This window comes from Aspergillus flavus, chromosome 4, assembly GCF_009017415.1.
Source record: "Aspergillus flavus chromosome 4, complete sequence".
In the NCBI taxonomy this organism is placed as follows: Eukaryota; Fungi; Ascomycota; class Eurotiomycetes; order Eurotiales; family Aspergillaceae; genus Aspergillus; species Aspergillus flavus.
The window spans coordinates 3,058,231-3,084,214 of NC_092405.1; the positions used below are offsets into that span (position 1 = coordinate 3,058,231).

General features: G+C 49.2%; 12 protein-coding genes across 12 annotated transcripts; 4 read left to right on the top strand and 8 right to left on the bottom strand.

Moving 5' to 3' along the window:
* Nucleotides 1–323: 323 nt before the first annotated feature.
* F9C07_10705 (uncharacterized protein) lies at nt 324–1,610 on the bottom strand (the record flags this gene model as incomplete). Its single annotated transcript, XM_041285960.1, has 1 exon — nt 324–1,610. One exon carries the CDS (start codon nt 1,608–1,610, stop codon nt 324–326), a length of 1,287 nt encoding a protein of 428 aa, XP_041146474.1.
* A 946-nt stretch (nt 1,611–2,556) lies between these two features.
* F9C07_2203021 (oligomeric golgi complex component, COG2-domain-containing protein) lies at nt 2,557–3,524 on the top strand (the record flags this gene model as incomplete). Its single annotated transcript, XM_041285958.2, has 2 exons — nt 2,557–2,571; nt 2,649–3,524. The coding sequence occupies 2 exons, from the start codon at nt 2,557–2,559 to the stop codon at nt 3,522–3,524; spliced, it is 891 nt and encodes a 296-aa protein (XP_041146475.2).
* A 57-nt stretch (nt 3,525–3,581) lies between these two features.
* F9C07_2283715 (mitochondrial 54S ribosomal uL1m domain-containing protein) lies at nt 3,582–4,784 on the bottom strand. Its single transcript, XM_041292140.2, has 3 exons — nt 4,463–4,784; nt 3,827–4,391; nt 3,582–3,771 (listed from the first exon to the last, which is right to left on the bottom strand). The coding sequence occupies exons 1-3, from the start codon at nt 4,711–4,713 to the stop codon at nt 3,679–3,681; spliced, it is 909 nt and encodes a 302-aa protein (XP_041146476.2). The 5' UTR covers nt 4,714–4,784; the 3' UTR covers nt 3,582–3,678.
* Nucleotides 4,785–4,838: 54 nt separating this feature from the next.
* Nucleotides 4,839–7,269, top strand: F9C07_10702 (glutamyl-tRNA synthetase; the record flags this gene model as incomplete). Its single annotated transcript, XM_041292153.2, has 4 exons — nt 4,839–5,195; nt 5,278–5,764; nt 5,819–6,126; nt 6,181–7,269. The coding sequence occupies 4 exons, from the start codon at nt 4,839–4,841 to the stop codon at nt 7,267–7,269; spliced, it is 2,241 nt and encodes a 746-aa protein (XP_041146477.2).
* A 1,448-nt stretch (nt 7,270–8,717) lies between these two features.
* F9C07_10701 (putative plasma membrane H(+)ATPase) lies at nt 8,718–11,961 on the top strand (the record flags this gene model as incomplete). The annotated part of the gene is made up of 4 exons (XM_041292154.1): nt 8,718–9,171; nt 9,238–9,461; nt 9,527–10,201; nt 10,255–11,961. 4 exons carry the CDS (start codon nt 8,718–8,720, stop codon nt 11,959–11,961), a joined length of 3,060 nt encoding a protein of 1,019 aa, XP_041146478.1.
* A 355-nt stretch (nt 11,962–12,316) lies between these two features.
* F9C07_10700 (putative thioredoxin reductase) lies at nt 12,317–13,618 on the bottom strand (the record flags this gene model as incomplete). Its single annotated transcript, XM_041292142.1, has 3 exons — nt 12,317–12,438; nt 12,504–13,310; nt 13,393–13,618. 3 exons carry the CDS (start codon nt 13,616–13,618, stop codon nt 12,317–12,319), a joined length of 1,155 nt encoding a protein of 384 aa, XP_041146479.1.
* Nucleotides 13,619–14,578: 960 nt separating this feature from the next.
* Nucleotides 14,579–15,648, bottom strand: F9C07_10699 (glycoside hydrolase superfamily; the record flags this gene model as incomplete). The annotated part of the gene is made up of 2 exons (XM_041292143.2): nt 14,579–15,443; nt 15,500–15,648. The coding sequence occupies 2 exons, from the start codon at nt 15,646–15,648 to the stop codon at nt 14,579–14,581; spliced, it is 1,014 nt and encodes a 337-aa protein (XP_041146480.2).
* Nucleotides 15,649–16,623: 975 nt separating this feature from the next.
* On the bottom strand, nt 16,624–18,735 carry F9C07_1570696 (uncharacterized protein). Its single transcript, XM_041292144.2, has 3 exons — nt 18,494–18,735; nt 18,035–18,377; nt 16,624–17,955 (listed from the first exon to the last, which is right to left on the bottom strand). The coding sequence occupies exons 1-3, from the start codon at nt 18,534–18,536 to the stop codon at nt 17,358–17,360; spliced, it is 984 nt and encodes a 327-aa protein (XP_041146481.1). The 5' UTR covers nt 18,537–18,735; the 3' UTR covers nt 16,624–17,357.
* A 200-nt stretch (nt 18,736–18,935) lies between these two features.
* F9C07_10697 (PQ loop repeat protein) lies at nt 18,936–19,946 on the bottom strand (the record flags this gene model as incomplete). Its single annotated transcript, XM_041292145.1, has 4 exons — nt 18,936–19,356; nt 19,422–19,637; nt 19,700–19,819; nt 19,903–19,946. The coding sequence occupies 4 exons, from the start codon at nt 19,944–19,946 to the stop codon at nt 18,936–18,938; spliced, it is 801 nt and encodes a 266-aa protein (XP_041146482.1).
* A 520-nt stretch (nt 19,947–20,466) lies between these two features.
* F9C07_10696 (glycosyl hydrolases family 31-domain-containing protein) lies at nt 20,467–23,482 on the bottom strand (the record flags this gene model as incomplete). Its single annotated transcript, XM_041292146.1, has 3 exons — nt 20,467–22,531; nt 22,588–23,338; nt 23,398–23,482. The coding sequence occupies 3 exons, from the start codon at nt 23,480–23,482 to the stop codon at nt 20,467–20,469; spliced, it is 2,901 nt and encodes a 966-aa protein (XP_041146483.1).
* A 313-nt stretch (nt 23,483–23,795) lies between these two features.
* Nucleotides 23,796–24,991, top strand: F9C07_2283722 (nucleoside diphosphate kinase). The gene is made up of 7 exons (XM_041292155.2): nt 23,796–23,946; nt 24,072–24,102; nt 24,191–24,234; nt 24,293–24,396; nt 24,459–24,524; nt 24,580–24,644; nt 24,706–24,991. Exons 1-7 carry the CDS (start codon nt 23,930–23,932, stop codon nt 24,838–24,840), a joined length of 462 nt encoding a protein of 153 aa, XP_041146484.1. The 5' UTR covers nt 23,796–23,929; the 3' UTR covers nt 24,841–24,991.
* F9C07_2283723 (uncharacterized protein) lies at nt 24,992–25,877 on the bottom strand. Its single transcript, XM_041285961.2, has one exon. It carries the CDS (start codon nt 25,690–25,692, stop codon nt 25,069–25,071), a length of 624 nt encoding a protein of 207 aa, XP_041146485.1. The 5' UTR covers nt 25,693–25,877; the 3' UTR covers nt 24,992–25,068.
* Nucleotides 25,878–25,984: the final 107 nt, after the last annotated feature.

Genomic DNA, 25,984 nt, shown 5'->3' on the forward strand with positions numbered 1-25,984 from the left:
TTTTTTTTTTTTTTTTTTTGGTGGTCTGGGTTCGTTGTTTAGAGGGCTTGTTCTCATGTTTATTATACCACCTTTGCATATGAGACTGGAGTTTATATCGCTTCTTAGGCACTGCTGTGTGTGATTCACTGTCTCGCTATTTTTCTTCGAACAACACTAGGCGCAAGACAGCAGAAGCTGGAAGAATTCATATAATATTTATCACACATCTCGTCATAGTCGTAATTGTAAAGACCATCAATTACAGTACTTATCCTTCATCATGTGCATCATCAACTGTGATCAATAAAAGCAGATACATCTACACCCACAGAGAAGAGTCGTTAATCATCATTTGCAAATACTCTGGAAGAGTCCAGGTCCCGCTGTCGCTCAAGCATCGCGCGCAGTCTCATCTCAGCTGTTGGCAGAGTTTGACCAGAGTCTGACCCGTCGCGCACAGCATATTTTAGCCAGCCGAAAACATCCGCCAGCACAGATAGTCCTACTGCCGGCTGACCCCAGCTTCTTCGCACTACATCAGAGTCTGAGTTGCTTCCGAAGAGGGCCTGGCTTTGCATAATAGTGGGTTCCGTTCCCAAAGGGTGTCCATTGGCGTGGGCATCTAAGAGAACCTCAGACACAAGAGCCGGTGTTTGAATCAATCGTCTTCGGTCGTCTGTGCTCGATTCAGCATTCGTTGCCAACAATACCCGGCCGCATGACTTTGGCCTGGATGCAATTTCTCGCGTTGCAGGGAGTGGCCCCAGCGCAGAAGCCGAATCCACGGTAGTATTAAAGCCCATGGATCGTGGAGTGTCGGGGTGTACTTGGACAGACGATCCGTCTGCACCGTAATACGGTGGCATTGATTGAAATCCAGCGTTACGAGATACTGTACTCTGCCGAGCATTCTCCATAAATCCAAATTGCATGGGTGAACGGTGATCCCTCCCATCCATAACGCTATGGTCATCATCGTAAATAACCACATTATCGTTGGCCTGTCTTTCATGTTCCGAGCTAGCTTCGTCCACGGGCATCAGGCCGCTAGGAGGCGCGCGGATTTCGCCAAGGGGCGCTATATGGCTACCATATTCGTTGGCTAAACTGAGCTTACTCCGTCCACAGATCTCCCCAATTGAGTCCAAGGTATGGCGAATATTAGGCTCAATAGCCCGTAGAATGCCATCGATGCTGAAGTCCTCGTCCGAAGGAAGTTCCGGACCTCGCCTTGGGGTTTCGGCGCGGCTGGTGAATGGGAACGACCGCCGTAGAGACATCTTTGACGTTTTCGCACTATCCCCAGGGCCACCGGAATAGGCCCGAACCAAGACGGGCTGCGAGGGTGAGGTTGGGTGGCCACCGCCAGTTTGAGTTACTTGTCCGTGATTCCACGCGAGGGGCCTGGAATTTTCACTCAAGTGACGCAAAGCAGTCGTGCGATACGCCCGGGCAGAGTCGTCTACAGCTGACTCGTAGCGATAAGAGTTTGCTTGCTGAGATGGGCCGGCAGTCTCCACGACTGGGTGGGAGTGAGCAAGAGGAAACCGAGGCCATCTCTGACGTGACAAGGACGAATGGATTTCATCAGGGTGGGGGAACAGTCTTCTGCCCGACTTATAATCCATTGTACGGACAAGGTTATTCACAACCACTTGTCGTCGATGCAGTGTTCGTCTGTATGTACAGAGCTCACTAAGTGACGCAGGAGATCGAAGAGGGAATAATGCAAGCACCTTCACCAGCAGTGCCTTGTCACGAACCCACTCTCACACCAGTTCTCGACAAGTCGTTGAACGCCAGTGTCTACCTATCAGACAATGCTAATAGTTGGGTCTCTGAGCCACGTATACACACCCCCATGCATTACCTGGAGACAGGGCTGCAAATGAAACACACAAAGAATGTAATGGTGGCATACATTAAGGGAGCATGATCGCACTTGTTGCAGAACGGGAGCTCTCGGATATTACGCTGATTGACTGTGGTTGACGGGAAGATGCAGTTCATGTGCTGGTCGAATAATAAGTTTGATAGTTTAGCCGGTGAAACCAAATCCGGAACTGAAATACAACGCCTTGCTTGAGTCAATACAGCTACTTTGTAGATACATTTAAATTGCATCATTTTGGCTTTTTGATTTTCTTCTAATAATTAGTTTATATCTTCACTATCACTAGGGCTTAGAGCTAGGGCTTCGGGTTTATTGAAGTATTAATGGTGAAAAGTGACTTTCCAGTTATGAGATGCGCCTTTCTAGAGCATCAATGTACTGCTTTCTCCTACGCTTTTGGTCCCGATGCCCACATTCAGAAGTATAGTCTCCATAGATCCGTTACATTGTTGAATCGGTGGAACCCAGACCGTAAAGGGAAAGCGTTCCAAAGGTTCCGGCCAACGACAACGACCACTACTACTCCTACTAACTAACTTACCCCAGAACCCGAAAAACTGCCTTCTACAACTACTCCACAACAAAGATTCTTTTTCAACTGATATTGACGAACTCCCGGTCGATCTTCGCGCATTTTCAAACTTTCTTTCATCGCTCCACTTGCACGCGTAAAGATCGCAATGAATAAGTTTCGCGTATGCAAAACCCCGTTTGGATCGTCGTTGGTCCCCGCTATTGACTCTTTGTTTTGTGATTAACCGTAATGCGACAGTTTGGCGACTCGGACGAGTCTGCCTCCGATCTCGACGACGATACCTCCGGACTTCCCTTTCCTGAACCATTGTCCCGTTCCTCCTTTCTCGCCCCCGACTTTGACCCCGCAAAGTACCTATCCTCCCTGACAAACCGACACCAGAGCCTTGAAGACCTACGGCAGGAATTACGCGACTTGGACCAACTGCTTAGTCGGGAGTTACTGGATCTCGTGAATGAGAACTACCAGGATTTCTTGTCGCTTGGGATTGCACTGCAAGGAGGGGAAGAGAAGGTAGAGCAAGTCCGAGTTGGACTGTTGGCATTTCAACGGGATGTCCAGTCCGTCCGCGATAAGGTTGACGCCCGGTATCGAGAGGTAGAGCAACTGGTGGAAGAGAAGAAGCGCCTACGGAAGAATGCAAATGTGGGGAGGGCCTTGTTGGATTACGTGGATCGAGTTGACGAACTGGAAAGGAAACTGATGATTGGGGACACTACGCCTGCCCGCCAAGGCGACGCTGTTAAGGACCTCGATACGGATTCCGATCTACTGGACAGTGAAAGCGAGGGAAGCGAAGATGAAGAGATCCCCAACGGCGTATCAGCCACCCCCCTGGTATCACTGAAGAGGCTCGAGCATCACATCCAGAAATATGTCTATTTGACAAGATTGTCGTCGCGGATAGGTGATGATCATCCGTTCTTAGTCAGTCAACAGTCGCGACTGTCGAAAATAAGATCTGCAGTACTCTTGGACCTTAAAACTGCGCTCGAACAAGCGAAGATCGCGGGCGAGAAACGGGATACAAAAACGCTGGCCGTATTGCGTCTCTACAAACTCATGGGGGAGGACACCAGTGCAGTATCTGCACTGAAGAATCTAAAAATATAGAGCCCGTCTGGTACATGAACCAGGCTTTTGCACAGCGTTGGCGTTTGGGGTGTTGGGTTCTCCTGGAATATATGAAACAATACCATTATACACCGTGTCCTTCCTAATATAACATAATCTGTACATCCAAAAAAAGCGAAGACTTGAAGCTATTTTACAGACCGCTCAAAGATGCAGTATCGGGGGAATTGTCGGACTTGAACTCTCCGTTCAGACTGAAACCAGGGCCATTGGTCGAGCTCAGCACCTAATAATAGTCAGCTAAGTTGATACATGTGGCTTCAGAGCAGAGGCTAGCCTACCACTTCGTAGATCTCCTTGTTTATGCGGTCGTTGAGGCCAGCCGCATCCTTCTTGATCTGCTCGAGAGTGGCGCGCAGATTGTCTCGCAACTGCTCAGGGGTGAATGCCAGTTGCCCAATTGGAAGTCGAATGACAGCATCTCGCTCCCTGTATACCGTACCACCACGCAGCATTTCAACTCTCGAAGCGACGTCCTCAACGACGGTGCCCGTCTTTGCGCTGGGCATCAGTCCCCGGGGGCCGAGGACCCTGCCCAGTCCGGCCCTGTTCAGAGCCTCCAAGCTATCCGGGTGACAAATCAGACGATCGAACTCAATGATGCCCTTCTTCACATTATCAAAAACCTCTTGTTCTCCGACCAGGACGGCCCCAGCCGCACGAGCCTCCTTCTCATGCCTAGATCCAGCAGGGCAGACGACACAAATGCGTGATTCTGTTTGGACTGAATGAGGAAACCGGAGCATGTTGCGAATCACTGGACCGTCTTTCATCGTCTTCAACCGGATGTGGACTTCGTATTTGGAGGTAGCTGGTTCACGGCCGACTTCGAATGCACGAAGATACCTTGAGAGCAGAACAGATTCCGCGTCAGCAAAAAGGCGAGGTGCGCACATGGCAAGACACGTTATACGTACCTCATAGCATCGCAAAGCGCGAATTGATCCATATCCTTCAGATCCCTTTGTTTGAACTCCCGAGGACCCTTCTTCGTCTTCTTACTCTTTTCCTTGTTCTTTTTACCTTGTGCTTGAGGGTTGTTCTTGGCTCCTCGAACCTGCTGAAAGCTGGAGAGGAGAGGGGCCATTGACCCCTGGCGAAGCGGAGAGCGGCATGACGATAAGAGACTCCTTGCCGCAGTGGGCATGAGTGAGCTGTAGGAAGCCATTGCGTTGACTATAAGATGTGGCTTCTCGGTGTTCTTGCGGAAAGGGAATGTTTTCTGCCCGAGAGCTCTCCGTTGCGGGTGGCGGGCGGAGAAATGTGACGCCGGCGGAGCCCCGATTGAGTCAAATGCCCCTCCAAGTATTTCACGGTGCTCTTCTCCCCACCATAGAAGGTCTAGAAGGATTCATTCGGATTTTTACCAGTGGATTCGGAGGCATCATGTCTAACATGCAGTTGACCTTGGCCACAAAGGCCAGCCAGGCTTCTTTGCTTCCTGTTCTTCTTGTCGCGACCTCTATTAATGAAGCACGACCATCCCCGGTGATTAACATCACCTACGAGGATAAGGCTGTTCTTGAACAGGGCGACAAGGCTGTAGTTCAGTTCACTGGTGTTAGCGGAACTCCTGTTTTCGGAACTGTGAACGCTATCCAAGAGTTGCTCAAGGACTTCCCATTCCTCAACTCGAAGGATCAGAAGCTGGTACGTTACATATCTCTACAACCAGAGTCTATGGCTGCTGCCCTTCCACGGCTTGGGACAACTCGTCTAATAATGCTACTAGGAGAACGAGTGGCTTGCTCAGCTTGATACTTTTACTACCGTCGATTTCAAGGCCCTCGATCCTTTGCTCCAGCGCCTTAATACCCACCTCCTTCTCCGGTCCTTCATCGTCGGATACTCGCTTTCCACAGCTGACATTGCCTTGTGGGGTGCTCTCCGCGGAAACCGTGTCGGTATCTCTGCTATCAGAAAGGGGGCTCTTGTCAACTTGACTCGTTGGTTTACCTTCTTGGAAGACCTCTGTCCGTGGGCAACATCTGCCCTTGAGGCGCTGAATGCCGCAGCAAAGGACAAAAAGACCACCAAGGGCAAGCAAGGCGGTGCTAACTATGACGTTGCGCTTCTGAACACTGATAAGGGCGTTGTGACCCGGTTCCCCCCTGAGCCTTCAGGATATCTCCACATTGGTCACGCCAAAGCAGCTCTTCTCAACGATTATTTCGCCCACGAGAAGTACAATGGCACATTGCTTGTCCGCTTCGATGACAGTGAGTTCACCTCCACCTTACATTATCGTTGAAGACTTTCTCACATCTGTCAAGCCAACCCGACCAAGGAAAACTCCGAGTTCCAGGATGCTATCGTTGAAGATCTTGCTCTCATGGGTATCAAGCCCGACAAGATGAGCTATACTAGTGACTACTTTGACCAGCTCTACGAGTATGGTGTGCAGATCATTAAGGATGGAAAAGCATACGCCGACGATACAGACAAGGAGACTATGGCGGCTCAGAGAATGGACGGTCTGCCTAGTAAGCGTCGTGATGCTACTGTTGAGGAGAACCTTGCTCGATTCGAGGAAATGAAAAAGGGCTCTCCTGAGGGTCTTGGCTGGTGTATTCGTGCCAAGGTATTTAAGGTTCATATCTTCACTACAGAAAAAATTTCTCACATCGGTCTTTAGATCTCTGTCGACGACAAGAACAAGGCTCTTAGAGATCCTGTTATCTACCGCTCCAACCCTGACCCACACCACCGCACAGGCACCAAGTGGAAGATCTACCCCACTTATGACTTTGCATGTCCCATTGTCGACTCTATTGAAGGTGTTACTCATGCTCTTAGAACCATTGAGTACCGTGATCGAAACCCTCAGTACCAATGGATGCTGGACGCCCTCAAACTCCGCTCGGTGCAGATCTGGGACTTTGCTCGTATGAACTTCATCCGAACCCTTCTGTCCAAGCGCAAGCTTACTAAGCTTGTTAACGAGGGCGTTGTCTGGGGCTGGGATGACCCTAGGTTCCCTACCATCCGTGGTATCAGAAGACGGGGCATGACCATCCCTGCCTTGAGGGAGTTCATTCTCAGACAAGGCCCTAGCAAGAACATCACAAACCTTGACTGGACCCTCATCTGGGCGACCAACAAGAAGTATATTGACCCGGTTGCACCCCGCCACACCGCCCTCCTTAAGAAGGACGTTGTCAAGGCAACTATTAAGGGAGCTCCCGCACCCTACACTGAAGAGAAGCCCAAGCATGTTAAGAACCCTTCAGTTGGTACGAAGAAGGTTGTTTACAGTGGCTCCATCCTATTTGACCAGGAGGATGCCAAGAGCTTCAAGCAGGATGAGGAGATCACCTTGATGAACTGGGGCAACGCGATTGTGCGCCAGATCGTGACTGACCCAAGCTCCGGTGTTGTTAAGGAGCTTGAGTTGGATCTGCACTTGGAAGGTGATTTCAAGAAGACCGAGAAGAAGGTCACTTGGTTGTCTACTGACCAGGACCTGGTCCCAGTGGAATTGGTCGACTTTGACTACCTTCTCAACAAGGACACCTTGCAGGAGGACGATGCTCTTGAGGACGTCCTGAACAGGAACACTGAGTTCAGGGAAGATGCTACTGCCGACTGCAATGTGGCCGAGCTGAAGGAGGGCGACATCATCCAGTTTGAGCGTAAGGGATTTTACCGTGTGGACAAGGCTTATGCACCGGGCCAGCCGGCTGTTTTGTTCTACATCCCCACGGGAAAGACCGGAGGTAAATAAGTGTCCAGTCTCAGTTGGGCTCGCTCATAGTATGAGTCACGAAGATATGCTAGAAGACGTTTTGAAATAAAAAGTCCATTACGCATACCAGTCTGAAATGGTCACAGTATGGTTGTACGTCGTAATCTGGGTGTAGCAGCCACGGAAGTTAAATCGGACAAATAAACTTCATCGCACCCAAAGACAACAGGAGGAGAAGCAGTAAGTCGAGTACTAGTGTGCCAGTTCTACTTGGGGGTAAGTCGCATTGTTTAGTGATGATGGCACGATATCAGACAACCGTCGGATTGATTAGGTTGTATCAGAATAAAAACTAGGGGGAAAGAACGTAGCCACGGAAGGTAAGTGGATGATGAGAGGATTACGTCGTGAGATCACTGTCCGGAAACGTTGGCGCTGATGTTGGGTTTAAAATTTATTTGCCGGTCAAGGTTACATTTTATACGGACGCTCACTTGGGAAAGTGTCAAACAGACAACACCTCACAAAGGCACTAGTCCTAATTCCCGTTAGCGCCGATCACTAGATTTAAGGTCGTCTCCATCCAAAAGTTCCACTCTTGCCCGCAACATACTCCGTATCCCCCTCGATTGGTCTCTCTACCTTCTCATCATTGGCTCATAGGCTTTCGTGGTGGTTGTTACACTCGATTATAAGCGAAGCAAGAGTGATTTTAAAGGTTTCGACTGACTTTGTCCCATGCTTACCCCACCATCTGTCGTCGTCTTATAGGAGGTCTCCTGGTCAGGTTTTCCCGTGGGTCCCGGCTCTCTTTCCGCTGGCATTTCAGGTCTAGAACCCTGGATATCCTCATCGCGTCATGCGGTTCTTCTAGAGTCAATTCTTTGCGTCGTGTATCTGAATGTCTGGCATAGAAATGCTGGAGCGAATGGGCTCCGCTGTATCCCTGGCCCCTCGTTCATATACTTTAACCGGGTTATTACGGATAGGTCACCACCGTCTCATACGTCAAGACCATCGAGGAGTCGTCGAATCAACCCACCATGTTCCTAATTCATATCACAAATTGACTTTTGCGCTCGACCGGTGCACGCTGCTTTGTCTGGTCAAAGAACAGTATGGGCTTGGCCTCTACCTTATTTAGCCTCTATCACAACTTGACTAGCCGGAAGCTTCCTAGGATCTACTACGTCAGCATGATAGTCTGCATGTAGTGTGGCTGTCCCAATCCGTCTAAGGGTTGGCCCTGTATATGGAGTTGGCGGTTATCGTAGCCCCCTATGCGCTCGCGGAAGGGAAAAGCGAAAAACTCTTGCGCGTTCTTGTTCTTAACCGTGCCTAAGGGGAGATCCTTTTCGTTCGCTGTATGCTCAATCATTCTGTGGGAGCACTCGTTTTCGTAACCCAATTCGCTCCCTTTTGGTTTGAATAAGCGTTGGGCACATTAGGAGAAGCCCTGCTGCCCCTGGCAAGTAACCGAGAACAAGATGGCCGAGCAAGGCGGTGCCTCGAATGACGTGGAACGTGTAGCTCAAGCACCGGGATCTCAGGGTCGACTTTCTACCTCTGAGGGACACGCATCTAGGCGTATCTCCCGAGTGTCTTACAAGGAAGATTGGGCCAATCTTGACGAATATGGCAAGCTGGTCAAGTACGCATCGACCTACCGCGAGGGCGGTCGAGGTGATGAAACACAGGGAGAGGAAGAGGTGAGACGAGTCTGGTATGCTCCCTGGAAGAAACGCAAGGTCCTTGTTCGACATGTGAACCAAGATGAGGGCCAGTTCCCGGAAGACTGGCTACTCACCGACATCCATCAAGGTCTGTCCAGCAATGAGGCTTCAAATAGGCGTCGCAGAGCGGGATGGAACGAGCTGGTTTCTGAGAAGGAGAATCCCATTGCTAAGATCCTATCATACTTTAGAGGTCCTATTTTGTATGGTAAGTCATATTGGATTACACTAAGTGCGTTCTATTTCATTGATTAGTGCCACTGACCCGTCGCAGTTATGGAGCTGGCCGTTCTTCTTGCAGCAGGTCTAGATGACTGGATCGATTTCGGTGTCATCATTGGTATCCTGTGTCTGAACGCAGCTGTCGGTTGGTACCAGGAGAAACAAGCTGCCGATGTTGTCGCCAGCCTCAAGGGAGATATTGCAATGAGGACAACAGTCGTCCGTGATGGCCAGGAACAGGAGATTCTGGCCCGCGAGCTCGTACCCGGTGATGTGGTATGCTTGGCAATTTCAAACTGACCACTCTGAAGCTTGCGCTGGGATACTGACATAAATGGTAGATCATAATCGGTGACGGCCAAGTTGTCCCCGCCGATGCACGGATAATCTGCGATGTGAAAGATCCAAACGGATGGGAAGAATTCAAGACAATGCAGAATCAGGGCGACCTGAGCAGCACATCCGAATCCGACATTGAAGAGGCTGAAGGTGAAAAGGAAAAGAACAAAGAAGGTGATGATGAAAAGTCACAGAAACCCAAGAAGCGCGGTTATCCTATCCTGGCTTGTGATCATTCAGCTATTACCGGAGAGTCTCTGGCAGTCGATCGTTATATGGGCGAAATGATCTATTACACGACAGGGTGTAAGCGTGGCAAAGCATATGCCGTTGTTCAGACTTCTGCAAAGCTCTCGTTCGTGGGTAGAACAGCGACGATGGTGCAGGCGGCCCAAGGAGCAGGTCATTTCGAAAAGGTCATGGATAACATCGGTACCTCGCTTCTCATCCTCGTCATGGCATGGATCCTGGCTGCATGGATTGGCGGTTTCTTCCGGCATATCCCGATTGCTTCCCCTCGCCAGCAAACGCTTCTCCACTACACCCTGGCTTTGTTGATTGTCGGCGTCCCTGTCGGTCTCCCCGTCGTTACAACCACTACCATGGCTGTAGGAGCAGCATACCTTGCGAAGAAAAAGGCTATAGTGCAGAAGCTTACTGCAATCGAGTCGCTTGCGGTAGGTTGTGAGCGATATCTTCTACCTGGATGAAAATGCTAATAACTCGTCAGGGTGTTGATGTCTTGTGTTCTGATAAAACCGGCACTCTCACAGCAAACAAGCTGAGCATTCGAAACCCATATGTGGCTGAAGGTGTAGACGTCGACTGGATGTTTGCCGTGGCAGTTTTGGCGTCGTCTCACAACATCGATTCGCTAGACCCGATCGACAAGGTCACTATTTTGACCCTTAGGCAATACCCCAAGGCACGGGAGATTCTGCGTAGAGGGTGGAAGACAGAAAAATTTCAACCATTTGACCCGGTTTCCAAGCGTATCGTTACAATCGCCAGTTGTGATGGAATCAGATATACCTGCACCAAGGGCGCACCCAAGGCTGTGCTTCAGTTGACAAACTGTTCTAAACAGACTGCCGATTTGTACAAAGCCAAAGCGCAGGAATTTGCACACAGAGGCTTCCGATCTCTGGGAGTTGCAGTCCAGAAAGAAGGAGAAGAATGGACCCTCCTCGGTATGCTGCCGATGTTTGATCCGCCCCGAGAGGACACGGCGCAAACGATCCACGAGGCACAGAATTTGGGCATCAGCGTCAAAATGCTTACAGGTGACGCATTAGCCATCGCTAAAGAGACTTGCAAGATGCTCGCCCTCGGAACCAAGGTATATAATTCAGACAAGCTCATTCATGGAGGGCTTAGTGGTGCAATGGCAGGAGACTTAGTGGAAAAAGCAGATGGTTTTGCAGAGGTGTTCCCTGAACACAAATATCAAGTTGTTCAGATGCTTCAGGACCGAGGTCATCTCACCGCAATGACTGGTGACGGTGTTAATGATGCGCCTTCATTGAAGAAATCCGACTGTGGTATTGCAGTAGAAGGAGCTACGGAGGCAGCACAATCTGCTTCGGACATTGTCTTCTTGGAACCAGGCCTGTCAACGATCATTGATTCGATTAAAGTTGCTCGGCAAATTTTCCATCGCATGAAAGCATATATCCAATATCGTATTGCTCTCTGCTTGCATTTAGAGATCTACCTGGTCACGTCGATGATAATCATCAACGAGAGCATCCGTGTCGAGTTGGTAGTCTTCCTTGCTTTATTCGCTGATCTTGCCACTGTTGCGGTTGCTTATGATAATGCATCGTTTGAGCTGCGGCCTGTGCAATGGCAACTTCCGAAGATCTGGTTCATTTCATGTCTGCTAGGCCTTTTGCTTGCCATGGGAACTTGGGTAGTTCGCGGTTCCATGTTCCTCCCGTCAGGTGGTATTATCCAGAACTGGGGCTCAATTCAAGAAGTGATCTTCCTCGAAGTCGCTCTCACAGAAAACTGGCTTATCTTTATTACGCGTGGTGCCGACACATGGCCTTCAATCCATCTAGTTACCGCCATTCTGGGTGTGGACGTTTTGGCAACCATTTTCTGCTTGTTTGGTTGGTTCACTAACCAAGATATGCCCACCAAGCCTGCCGACAAATTCGTTGAAACAACTAACGGCTGGACTGATATTGTCACGGTGGTCCGAATCTGGGGTTACTCTCTGGGCGTGACTATTGTTATCGCATTGGTATATTTCATGCTCAATAAGTTCAAATGGCTTGATGACCTGGGTCGAGAGAAGCGCGACAAGGGTGACCTCAAAATTGAAAATCTGCTTGGTCATCTTGCTCGCTTGACCGTTGAGTATGAGAGACCTGGACAGCCGCCAGCTCGATTTTACTTGGCTGCTCCCAAGGAGGAAGAGGAGGTTGAGTAATATAACCTCCTTGGTGTGACTTGCGTCATTCTGCAAGCCTCAAGTAATTGTGATATGCAACATAATTATAGCGGTGGAGAAGCTGTATGGATGAAGATTTTCCAAAATTTACAGATAATTAACCTTTGTTAATCACTGATAGTTCCATGAATTAAAGATGTTGTAATTTAATTGAATATATCCATGTACTGCCCCAAAATTTTGAAAGGGCTCTACGTCGTACCTTTCAATGTCCTCTAGATCAAATTAAAATCGAATTATTGGGGAATATATATGACAGGATGAAAGAGTAGATACGAGGCCACTCGTATACCAGCGATAACAACTGTCGGTGGTCATCGATCACACAGATCGATCACAGGCCTCTAGACCGATTATAGATCTTCTCCATATCATTGCCCATACGCTTTTCAACCTCCTTCACAAAGTCATCACGCTTGTCAATGGCCGCGTTAGACTCCTCCTTAGCCATTTCGACTATGGCACACAGGTCAGCATCAAACAATATGGTATAACAATAAATGAAAGGAATCATAACATACCATGAGCAAATACAGCAGCCTTCTTGCCACTGAACATAGCGTGAGGCACATTGGTGCTATTATCGCTGTTGCAGTCGCCAATAGCCCAGACACCAGGCAGGCTAGTCCTCATACCAGGGTTCGTAGTGGCATCAATCTTGTTACCGAGCATAGCCAGACCCAGCTGTTTGGGAAGATCCGACCGCTGCTCACTGGGGTAGTTGGTAATGAAGGCATTACGATCAACCGACGAGCCATTGGTGAAATGAACACGGAAAATATCAATCTGTCTGGTACCGTTCCTGTCCTTCACCTGGCTGCCATCCTGGATGCGCTCGAAGGACGCAATTGTTTCGTTCTCCAGGCGCACATTGTACGCCTCCAGCTGGGCCTCCCAGTTGGGGTATTTCTTCGCCAATTCGGCCTCCTGGTCCGGCGTCTGCGTACCGTTCACGAAAGCAATGATATCCGTGTTCAGGGTGTATACTTCCAACACGCTGCCGACGACATCCGGGAGCGCACCCAGGATACCGAATGGCTGGTCCCGGTGCTCATATCCATCGCACCACGGGCACCAGTACACGCCCTTGCCCCAGGCTTCCTGCAGACCCGGTACGTCGGGGAGAATGTCTACGAGACCCGTGCCCAGGACGACTTTGCGGGCGGTGTACGCCTTGCCATCGGCGTCTTGGGCCCGGAAGTATGAGGTGTTCGTGGCCTCATCAGAGACAGTCTCAATTGTGTTGACTCTCTTGTCGATGAAGGTTGCGGTGTCGTACCGGGAGATCTGCTCGCGGGCCAGACCGCGGAATTCACTGGGTACGGTGCCTTTTGTTCACAATATGTTAGTCCAGCCCCTGTGAATTCTTCCCGGAGAGGTTTGATTTGGGGGGGGTGGGTCTGTCCATACCATCATTGCCGATCACATCGTGCATGTTCCGCGTAGCAGCGTTGCGATACTCATGGGAGTCGAAGAGAGCTGTCTTGCGTCTTACACGGGATAAACCGCTAAGCGCAGTGAGACCAGCGGGACCGCCTCCCACGACGATCACTTCATAGTCGGTTTGAGGGACGGATGCCGCGAGGGCAACGGTGAGGGAGGAGAAAAGAGTGTAGAAAAGAGACTTAGGAGCCATTTTGAGCGATCAACACCCGATGAGGAGGAATGAAAGACGGCAGAGACAAGGGAGGGGATTCATGAATGGTTTAAATATTGTCAAAGCATAGCATCTGAGCAGGATTCAGCAGCGCATGCCCACTGGCCAGCTGAGAAAGATCATCAAGCATTGCATGCTGCCAAGAGCAGGCAACCCACTGTATGGCTAAATCCCTGGTAATACGACATGGGATCACCGTATTGCATGTCCATGCATCTCGGAAGACACTGGATTGCTCGGTATTCCTTGGAATAGATTGAAGGGAGGGGTCGTGCATATGCAGGATTTGCTGTTTCTGCATGTCGAGGGCTTTTGGTGGTTTGGGCAGCACAGCTAGTGGAGGATGTGGAATAGTTCGCGACGACCCTTTAATCTAGAGAATGTAAACTGAGAATCTTTTTAGTCAAGATATCTACGAGTGGAGAGTTAGTTGAGGTGAGCTGAATCGGATCGAGAGCAAGGAGGATCGGCAGGACGGAGAATCAATAGTTCATGCATTAGGGCGGATCCTGGTGCGCTAATTTCTGCATCCTTCGAAGAATTGGGATCTGGATTCCTTGGATTGTTTTGGCTCTTGCCCTGGGCTGAAAGCACCCTCGGCATGAAACGAATTATTGGATTGTTACGTGCAGGAGTAATCAATTGGCGTCGTCCAGGGCGGAGGATGTGATGGAGGAGAAATTAGTTGCATGAGCTGAAGGGCCTCGATATCACACCACGTGCCCGGAGTTTGCCCTAACTCTTGTAACTTGTTAAGGGATGAATTGATTAAATTGTAGGAAGTATCAGCCTGAGACAACAGAGGATTAATGCCCTCACTTCTTATATACACCTTTCCGTCCGCCAAGCAGACTAACAGACACAAAAATATAAACATCGAACTCCTAGCGTAATGTAAAAATGTGCAACATAAAGATAAATAATGCGAGCCATTATAATCTACCGTCCTATCACAGGATAAAATGACGGAAGACGAAATCCATGGCGTAAAAGGTGTGCTGTGGAGTTTCTGAGAGCGCCTTTCACGCTATCCAAGAAACCCTTATTACCATAGGCCTGGCTAACATCCCACATCATAACACCTCCAAAACTCTCAAACGACTTGCTATATGCGATCACCGGTTCCAGCTCCGACGCTGGGATATAGCCCGTACTCGCGGCGCTCGTGTTTGCTGGGACACCAAGCAAGACCTTAGCTTTCTTATTCTGGGAAACGGTTTTCGCCCAGTTGTCCCATTGCTCGAAGTTGAAGCTGCTCTGCTTTTGTTGGCCCGCTGAGAAAGAGTTTACTCCGCACCAGTTGTTGTAGAATTGAACGAATACTGCGTCAATGGATACAGGCCCGTTGAGTATATCCTTATCCGCTGCATCTGGATACGGACATTGTGGTGCAGCAGTTAGAAAGTATTGCTTCGATTTGTCCGCGTCCGACAATTCGCGAAGCCGGTTGGCGAATGGTGCCATATTCTTCACAGGTGCCTCGAAATCGAAGTCGAATCCATCAATGGTCGCGTCACCGAATGGTCGACGGACCGTTGTGGAGTTAGCTCGGACTGCGTGAATATTAGTGCTGTTGACACGGTTCAGACGGTTGAAACGACTGTTATGATAGCGAGATGTTCCATTATGAGAAGTGGCATTCAAAAAAGGGCCCTGGGTTGTGGGAGGACCAAACGTCTTCCAGAGGAGGTCTGCGCCAGCCTTAGCCGCGGATTCGGATTGAAAACCTCCCTCGCTATAAGTCGCGCCGCCGATAGACAGAAGGATGGTCTTTCCTTTCTTTTGGCAGGTGTTGATATCCGCACTGGTGTGGTTAGCTTTGTCTCACACTAAATGGAGCACTGATGATGTTGTACGCACCCTATCTGGGGGCATTTCAGGAGGTTTGTGCCATCAAAGGTGGTGCAATTATCATTTGCATTGGAAAAGTCTATCTCTGGTGCACCCCCTGGACCATTAATCGTCATAAGGAATGCCAGCACGATGACCTGACAGTAGGTGAGCGACATCCATCTAGTTCTCTGGTAGCGGGGATTCTCACGTCAATGTTCTCGTCTAGAACTAGTTAGTTTCTGCATTAATGGAATCACCATGCGCCGGTCTCACCATTACAGTAGTAACCTAGTGACTGTTGTGCCAGTTCCCCCTTTCCCTTAAATGAATTCTGACCTAAAACACAAGGCGGCGTCAGTATTATCCACCTCAGTGTTGTTTTGTTAAACATACCCCAGTATACAACGACATTAGAAGTGGAAGAAAGGTCGAGTTTCGCATATGCACCTCCTAAAGAGGCTGCAGCCATCGCTAAGGCGAGAAGGCTCTTGGTGAAGTACATAGTCTCGCGTTTGATTCTGGTGTTCCCAACAATGGACGTTGAAGTTTTGAAAGTGAGTGACTGTTCCAATCCTCCCAGCAACCGCAGAGTGACCGAGCACACTGACTTTCTGGCACCACCTAATTGTCGGATAGCTCACAGATCAAGAAAGAAACGAACTCATAGTGCACGGTAGCTTGCTTTAAGTCCCATGCCCCGTGTTATGGCTGTGAAAGAATGACTAGCATTGCTGCAAATGGAGACTATGAGCATTCCAAAAGACTGCCATGCTTTGACCGGAGTTTCTACAATATTGAATGTCCTTCGCGTATAAGGTAATGATTCTCTGTATGTCTATAGATGCCATCTGTCCAGTTACCCCAGTTTGCTTGTGTGCATTTCTTAGTTGTTGTCAGGCATCCAGGGATTCCGGGTTGCGGAATGTTTCCTCTCCTTTTGGGAGTACACGCTCATGATGGCCCACATAACGGTAGCTCCTACATAGCCCGAGCAGTACTGAAAAAGTTAGCTATTTCTTTCATCAAAACAAGCTGAGCTATTATGTATGGTTGTTGTTTGACTACCTCGGCCAAGATAGTCGTTGGACAACTTTGACTTCAAATTCAAAATCATAGGTCATGAACCCTTGCGTCATGCAAGTCATGCTTACCTATAATTAATACGGCCCCATGTAGGCGCCATTGTACCTGGAAGTGAAGGAACAATATCGTTTCAGGTACAACAGCCAAACCCGCATGATAAGACAGAACAAACTTTTCTTAATGCAGGCCTACTGCTGGGAAGTGTCAGGTGAACACGTCCAGTGGGGACTGTAGCGTGTCAGGCCGTTGACCACGTATGCATCCCGCTGTCAGTCGGATGCATTGGTGCCAGTAAGATACACGCAATCAAATGAGCCGGTTAATGCACTTGAGCTCCGTATTAGGAAATGACAAGTGTCTTTCTAGCAAGACATTGACCGAGCCGAGGAATGCTAGTGAATGTCGCCCTGACGATGAGATGTGTGAAGCACGCGACCAACGGCCTCTCACTGACGATTATCCCTTTGATGTTACGTTTCCAAAGAAGTAAACGTCTGTTCGGGGATATATATACGCAAACTAAGCAGTTAATATCCCATCTGACAAATAGCAAGGTTGAGCGCAACTCGTGTTGGGAGGAAAGGGTGAACTTTATATTGGAGTAGTATGTGCTCTGGGCAGCATTTCCTAGACCAGTTGGAGATTGGGAACTTTGAATGTACCTTGAAGACCAGGTATTTCACCTCTAGAGACAAAGATGTGACTCGATATACTGAAAAGTTCAACCGTTCGCTCGGAGGACTGGGTCCAGCCTGACACATAAGATGTGTGTGACTTTTCAACACTGTATTTCAGGCCAAGCCTACCGCTGAACTCCTACGACTCGTGTAACAGCCTCATCATTGCTCATTGCGCTGTCAATCACCCCTGCCACCTTGAGAACATCCACTACACCCTCGATGGTCTTCCTGTTTACACCTCTTGTGCCCTGGACGAACTTGACATCCTTCAGCCATTCCGTAGCATCCTCCTCTACATAACTACATCCCAGCTCTCCGGTACCAAGTAGCTTCACAGCCTGCGCTGTATCGGCCTCGAAATCCTTGATACCTTGGTTCAAGAGCTTGAACAGTTGCTGCAGCTTGCCATCAATCTCAGGGTCTGGGAATACAGCTGTTGACGCCACGATCATCCAAGACGGCCACGGTGTGTAGATCTCTCCGATCTTCTTGAGTGGCGGATGGGGCTTCTCAGCTGTCGGGTGGAAGTACGGCTTCGTTGTGAAATGTTCCCACATGAAAAACTCAGCAGTAGGTTCAGGCTGCTGCTCCGGGTGCGAAGGGTCGTACCCTGTTACTCCGTTGCGCAGGGCCTGGAATGGTCCCAATGGGACGCTGGTCAAGGAGTCGGATTTCCAGCCGTGATTCTGGGCAAGGACGAATGACATGATGTGAGAACCACTGGAGATCTATTAGCACATTCGTTTGTCCCCTTTCGATGTTCGTCCCAAAGTACACTGAAAACGACAATCATGCATACCTTCCCAATCTACTAACACCAACCCGCTTGTCCTTTAGGTCGGCAACACCTTGGAGATCCGCTCTCTCTCTTCCAGTGACAATAGCCCACCGTAATGGTGTAGCAACCCATTCCCCGACGACTTTATATCCGCCCAAGGCTGCATCCTTCTGCGCTTGCTGTTTTCCCGCCAGACCAGCAACCCAGCCTTCAGTCAACCCAATTGCAATGTCAATTTCTTTCTCGCGCAGGGAGGTGATCATATGTCCCGTCCCGGATGGGAACGGAACTATAGAGATCTTAAACGGAAGGGATGCGACAGCGGGAGAGCGGAGGGCAAGGTGGAGGGGAGTGAGGTAATGTTCTATGATCCATAGCGTTAATGATGTACGTACATTACAGGAAATTATTTGCATAGAACTATCGATCTTCTATTCAAGCTTCTGGAGTGGTATCGTGGGAAAGGAAAGCAGAACTTACCTGGTACATATCCAATTCGGATGGTTTCTGTGTCTGAAGCCATGATGTTTGTATTTAGGGTATGGAAGAACTTGATTCCCCAAGCAATAGATTGGTTATGGGGCAATGAGATTTTCCTCAATATTGGGGTTTATTGGAGGGGTAAAAAGCAGAGGGACTTTGATCATAAGTGGGTGGAGAACGCGGGGCATCACGTCAGCGACCTAATATCAATATTTTAAAATGACATCAAATGGGCAGTTTTACAGATCTATATCATTATTCCCATCTCTATCCCAACCGATCATAGCCCGAACAGTAACTGAAAGCAATATTCACACTAATCTAGCTATTAGTCTAAATGAAATCTCTAAAGAAAAAAGAAAAGAGAAAAGGAAAAACCTCGGTTCCCAGTATTTACAATGCATCAAGCACCAGGGAACAGCAAGCGGCCGTTATGCATTCAAGTCATCCGGATGTCTTTCTCCTCAACAGTCCAGTTTCCACTGGGCTCCCTAGGGCTGCCAGCAGCACTAAATGAGGCTTTGGAATACATCCAAAATTGTACCCCGAGGTACAAATCACAGACGCACTGGAACAATGCGCATAGGCGGAAAGCCCAGGGAATTACCTCCTGACTGCAGAAGAAGTAACTCAGTTTCATCAGATCACCAAGAATCCATGCGGCTACAACCGACAAGCGGAATCCTTTGCATGAGCGTGACTGATGGTTAGCAATGATTTGAGGCAGAGGCAGGGTGGCCTCCACAGCTAAACCGATATATCCGAGGCAGTTAATGTAGAACTCGGACTGAGCAATTGGAGGTAGGCAGATCTGAATAAATGAGAGCGCAGCAATGAAATAAGCCAAAAACATCCAATATCTAGTATCACCGGCAAAGTAAGTTCCCACACATATTGATATTCAAACGGCACTAGGAGTACATACGGCTTTGCACTCTTCCACTGCCAAAAGTCATAGGGTCGAGTAAGTCTGCCGCCATTACTGACACTGCTGAACGGAACGTGCTCGAGGCTGTTTTTCACACCGGGAGCCGGCCGATTATCCAGCGCAACCTTGAGCGTAACCATTTGGACCCCAATCATGATGACGGCTTGCACCAGCAGCGTAAAAGAATAGTTGTCGCCAAACCAGAAAAATACTCTAATTCCAGGCGTCAATTCCAAGCCGTTCAGCGCAGTGCAAAGCGGACAGTATAGTCTTACTTCAAGATTGACGCGACCAGCATGATCAGAGGTATATCCAACGAGAAGCCAGCAGAGCTCCTACTCCGATGAATACTGAGAATTTGATCCGCATAGGAGGTTACGGGGGAGGTGATAAGACTAGAGCATGAGAATCCACGGTCAGCTTTCTAAGGGCTGTTGTCCCAAAGTGCGGATGATTGGGGAGAAAATATTTAACCCACAAGAACGGCGCTCCATATTCGAGAGCGAGAGAGACGAGATACATTGTGTAGTCAGTCCGTTGTCAAAACGCGATATCAGAACCTCGAGTAAGGAAAAAGAACAGATCCCAGTTGTCGCTGTAAGTATGCGGTCTTATCCCGTGGACGGACGGAGTTTGTGGATCTCCCCGGAGGTGACTGCTGGTCAGGGGCGGGCTCAATATAAACCAGGGTTAGCAAAAATTGCTCGGGCTGCGATGATGGATTTTGATGGAGCAAGAATAGATTGTAGTCAATCGAGCCAAGCAAGCTAGAGATCGTTCGATAACCCCGTAGCCAATCTTTCTAGTGGAAACATTTTCGCGACCGGCCGCATGCGTCTTTTGTTCCCTGTCCCTGAGGCTGACTCAGCGGGTCCACTGAAGACCTTAATTTTGCTTGATTTTCAAACAATGAATTGTCGTGAACTGTAAGGATTTTCCAAGACATTCTACGAATCATAAATTGCTATCGATACTTTATTTATCTCGATAATAAATAAACAAGCGCGTCTACACGCGCTCCCATTGCTGCCTTATCGAAAGCTCAGAACTCGATCCTCCAGGTCTTTCCAATGCTGACGGTAGGGTTCTTCACCACGGCGTATGGGGCCTTTCCGTTCGGCTGGGCATGGTACTCCATGGCCGCTGTGGACGCAGTCTTGGCACCATCCTCTATGACAGTTACTGTGGACTTCTCCTGCCATCCTTTCGGTGGATCAATAACCACCACCCTTTCAACTCGGACGCTTGCCATGGCCTTGAGGTACTCGGCTGTCTTGGGGCCCTTGGTCCCAATGTCTTCCGACGACAGAGTGGAGTCATGGAAGTGGAAACGACGATGAATATACGCTCCTCGCTCATAATCAAACGTCTCGCCGTCATCCACATACAGCGTGCCGTCTGCCTCTCCGTTCTTGTCTAAGACAACAACAAGAGTGTACGGATCCCATTTCATCAACCCACTACTGCGCCGTGGTCGGTCCTTGCGAGGAATCACATGGCCGCCCTGCATTAAAACAGGCACTTTCTCAAGAGGTGCAGGCACCTCGTGTCTCTTACCCGCCCCCTGGTAGACCGTGTAATCGAAATAATCGTAGTACTTCTCATCATCGGCGAGATAAATGTCTACAGTAGTTGTTCCCTCGGTGACTACTGGCTTCGTAAGGATACCAGTAGAGCCCAGGTAGAGTTGGTCATCGATGACAAAGCCTGCTTCGTCCGAAGGATGAACATAGAACTGGGGTCTCACGATCGGCGTTCCATTCACCGAAGCTTCGTGGAAGGCAGTGTACCAGGCAGGTAAGAGCTGGTATCTCAAACGAATGGCCTGTGCGATGATAGACCTGTGGGGCTCGCTAATCAAATACGGTTCACGCCGACGAGTATCTATATGTGCGTGCGCACGGAAGAAAGGATACCAAATGCCAGTTTGATACCATCGGGTGAGGAGGTCCTTGCTCGGGTTATGGAAGAAACCACCAACATCAGCTCCTGCGAAGGGGAACCCGGAAATACCATTGTTCAGAACCATCGGCAGAGAGATGGCCAGATGTTCCCAAGTTGCCTGATTGTCGCCAGTCCACATGGCAGACATCCGTTGGGCTCCAGCATAATACGACCGTGTCAAAATGAACGGCCGACGAAGCTCGCCTTTCTTCCGTTCTAACATCGCATTATATGTCGCATTCACAAACGTGATACCATTGACATTGTGAATGTCACGGTGCTCCCAGTTGCCATAATGAAGGTTATCTTTGGGCATAGTGGTTTCCGGGCCGTTGAACACGGATGGCTCGTTCATATCATTCCAAATGAAGACATTCGGGAGGGTGCCCTTGAACTTATCATACTTAAACAGGCCTATCCACCACTTGATAGCCTCCGGATTGAAGCAATCCACCCAATGCGATGACCCTGGCCAACACCAGCCCTCGTAAATTTCACCGTCCTTGTTCCGAGTGGCCAGGTTCTTACTCTTAAGCTCCTCCGAGATGGTGTATTTCTCCTTATTCTTGATATGAGGATCAATGATGACCACAAGCTTGCGTTCCGATTCATCAAGTTGTTCCTCCATACCAATCGGGTTGGGAAAGGTCAGCGGATCCCAGGTGAAATATTTCCTGTCATCAAGATACTCGATGTCGAGCCAAATAACATCATATGGGATCTGGTACTTGTCGAAATTGCGATCGACATCTTTTACATCTTCATCGGTGACATAATTCCAGCGACACTGATGGTACGCGATGGCAAAGTGCTGAGGCAGCTGAGTATAACCAGTGAGCTCACCATACTTCTTGCTGATATCCTGTGGCGTAGGCCCTAGAAAGACAAACACGTCGATTTGTCCAGACTCGGAGAACCAATGGCTTTGAGTATCGGTTTTTGAGTTCACCCCTAGAGAAAGTGGGTTGGCAGAGGATGTCGACTTTACAATGTCCACCCATGTCTCAGCAGCATTAAGCCAAAACACCCCGACAGTAGAGCCCGGTCTGTGCGCTTGCATAAGTGGAATGGCACCGTATAGGGTCATAGGACTGTTGAGCTCGTATTCAAACACGTCGGAATTGTACATGCGGTAAGGCTCTTCATGGTTTCCGGAACCACCTCTACCAAATCATTAGCTTACGTCACGGAAGGATTTAGAAGATTTGGCAGATTTTACCTGGTCTCCCTTAAAGATAAGGAATCGGCATGCTCTGGGATACCATAAACATGGCCGTAGCCAGGGAATGTGATATCCAATCCCACGCTCTCAGGGCCTTTGGGTTTTGTGTCTGTGTTTCCACCGAAAGTTTCTTCCCACCAGGTGCTCTCATCTTCCTGTGATTCGGAGTTTTGCTCACCGTCACCTTCGGAAGTATCCACCTTCCGTCGCCAATGCTCCATGTTCAGGTATCCTTTATTATTCAGATGAACATGAGTCTGTCCATCCCTTTGAAACTCTATGTCGAACGGAGAGTGACGGATAATTGCTTGGAAGTTATTCTCTGGTCCGTATAGAACTCTGGTAACTCCTGTCTCCGATTCGGAATCGAGGGTCGCAGATTTGCTTAATTCCAGACCACCAACCAGGACCCATTTTTCCGCTTCATTGTATCTTTCCTTGCGAGCCTGACTGTCATGGCGAAGCTCGATTTCCTTGTTCAAGCGTTTTTCTTCATCAATAACGACTCGGGCAACTCCAGACTCGAGGAAGGACACGGTGAGAGGCAACTTGACCTTTTCCTCAGCGGATACCGATTTCAAAATTGTTCCGTGCAATTGACCGTCCTTGAACTGAATGGATGAAGAGTCAAGTTCATATGGAGAGCTCCAAGCTGAACCCTTGGCGGCGACGTCGTCGGCATATGCCCTGTTTCGTTTACAGAAACCGGATTGAGAGCATTTTTTGAAATTCTCATGCTTTACAGCGACTAGGTTTAGCCGTTAGCATCATTACAGCTTGTGGGCCATGTGTGTAAACAAAGCTTACCTCCGGGTATGACAAGACATCCGAGTAGGATGACCAAGGAAAGCAATAGGGTCCAGCGAGTGGACAACAGCCGCCTCCCGGCCATCTTTGAGCTAATAGATGCAATCAGAGACACTCAACCTCTGAAAGTACAATAATTGTCGGCCACTATGTGCTGGCCTGCATCTACCTGAGCTGGAGGTCCGACACACGAAGCTGTCACGTTTGTTAGATCGTTGATAATAGTACTTACAATGACCGTTAGTTCCAGGCTGGCCAGATGGCCGGCGAAGATGGGGAAGCTCCAGATTGGGTTAGGGCGGGCGCTATCCCTATTGAGGCGGCTGGGGTCGAAAACCTCAGGCTGTAAGGCAATCAGGCATAGCTCTGGCCGGTATCAGCCAACGACAGCCCCTCGTGCCCCACCGTTGCGGTCCCTCCGTTGGTATATTTTCGGCCAACTCACACCAGCACCTCTGCTTTCCTTTTCCTCTCCCTCTCAATCCTGTCTCTTTAATTCAATTGTCACCTTTGACATCATAAATCTTTCAAAATGTCCGACGAGCAGACGTAAGTCGCCCCAGACCTTCACCTAATCCCTTCCATCCCTTATTCCTTTGCCTTGAAATTTTTTCTTCTTTTTTGCATCGACCTGCTGCCCCTCATCCTCTACTCAAACTAACCAATTGGTGTAGCTTCATTGCCATCAAGCCCGACGGTGTCCAGGTATGGATCTCGAATCACCCGATATCTGTCATGATCCTTACGGATACGGCTCGTTCGGGGTGGTATAAATACTAACCATGTCAACCAGCGCGGACTCGTTGGCCCCATTATCTCTCGCTTTGAGAACCGTGGGTTCGTATTCTCCCAATCCCAATAATGTACATACAAAATTTGTACTAATGAATCATAGCTTTAAGCTTGCTGCCCTGAAGCTCTGCTCCCCCTCCAAGGAGCACCTCGAGCAGCACTATGCTGACCTCAGCTCCAAGCCTTTCTTCCCCGGCCTCGTCTCCTGTAAGCACCTTGCCATGAACGTTGCCAAAATCTTGTACGGAGATACTGACATTTACATCTAGACATGCTGAGCGGCCCCATCGTCGCCATGGTCTGGGAGGGCCGTGAGGTCGTCAAGACCGGCCGCAGTAAGTTCTCCGTTCGCTATGACCATTGAAGACCAAACGCTAAAATCATTGTTAGCCATCCTTGGTGCCACCAACCCTCTTGCCTCCGCCCCTGGCACCATCCGTGGTGACTTCGCCATTGTAAGACACTTCCCCTTCTGTGAATGGTAGCACTCTGTGCATGACTCATACTCTTGTATAGGATGTTGGCCGCAACGTTTGCCACGGCTCCGACAGCGTCGAGAACGCCAAGAAGGAGATTGCCCTCTGGTTCAAGCCTGAGGAGCTCCAGAAGTACAAGCACAGCCAGTTTGACTGGATCTACGAGAAGGCCTAAATTTCTCTGTTCGATCTGAAAATCTGAAAATCTGCTCCCTGATACGGCTTAAACCGTAAGGGCAGCAAATGATATAAACCAGAAAAGACGTCCTGAGAAATAGAAATCATACAATATCTACGAGCCCAAGCACTCTGTACTGTACAAAACACTCTTGTGTACTTCCCGGTTTTGGTGCATTATCATCATCAGTCCGGAATTTGTAGTGATACTAGAGACCGTCAAACTCTACTTTCTCCCCAACAGCTTCTTTAACCCTTTTCCAGTCGGTACCAGTATGACTCGGGCAAACCAAGGCGTCGCCCAGACACTTGCGGCAATCCGGAGCGGCAGTAATGCCTTGGTGACCGCATAGGCCGTCGCAAATTCCAGCACCAGGCGTACACCTTTCCTATCACTCTCCGCCATCTGATCATTTCTAACAGGGTCATAGCTGTTTACACTTCCGACTACCTCAATGGCGTCCATATCAACATCTTCTACCCAGCCTTTCTTCCGCAACCATCGCCCGAATCGCCGGGTTCCTTCTTCAAAGGCGCTACTAGAAGTTAAGTCTGGTAGCCAGTTTCCGTAGTGAAAAGCCGTCACAAGTCCGAATAGGGGCACAATGGCGGTGATTTCATGTAGGATCAAAAAGGAGGTAATATGTGTTCCCGGGGCCCCCAGTAACGGGGTTGTATAAGCGCGAAGGAAGGACGGGAGGCGATCATTCAGCTTGCGGAGACGAGATGTAGAGTCCTTTGGAGTGGAAGAGGCAGGAGATGAATAGAATTGGCGGCGGGACAAGTACTTCAGATATGAGGAAAGGCGGTTTTGGTGAAAGAGCGCTGATTGGCATCGAAACAGGGACATCTTGCGCCGTGATCCAGGATTGTCGCTCGAATGTAGAACCAAGAAAGTATTTGCTGTCAGAGTGTCTGCATTTTATCCATGATCGTATACTGCGCTGATCCGCGACAACGGGATAGTTGATGTTTGCTATGTTTGCAACACGGCGCCTTGAATCTCTGACAGTAAGTTTGTTCGAGAATGGGCCCATCATTTGGGTAGCTTACGCTGATGGCATGCGACTATTTCAAGGTCAGAGCCAAATGAGATCACAAAAGTACCGATCTTAGTCGCTCTCGACCATGTCATGTAATCC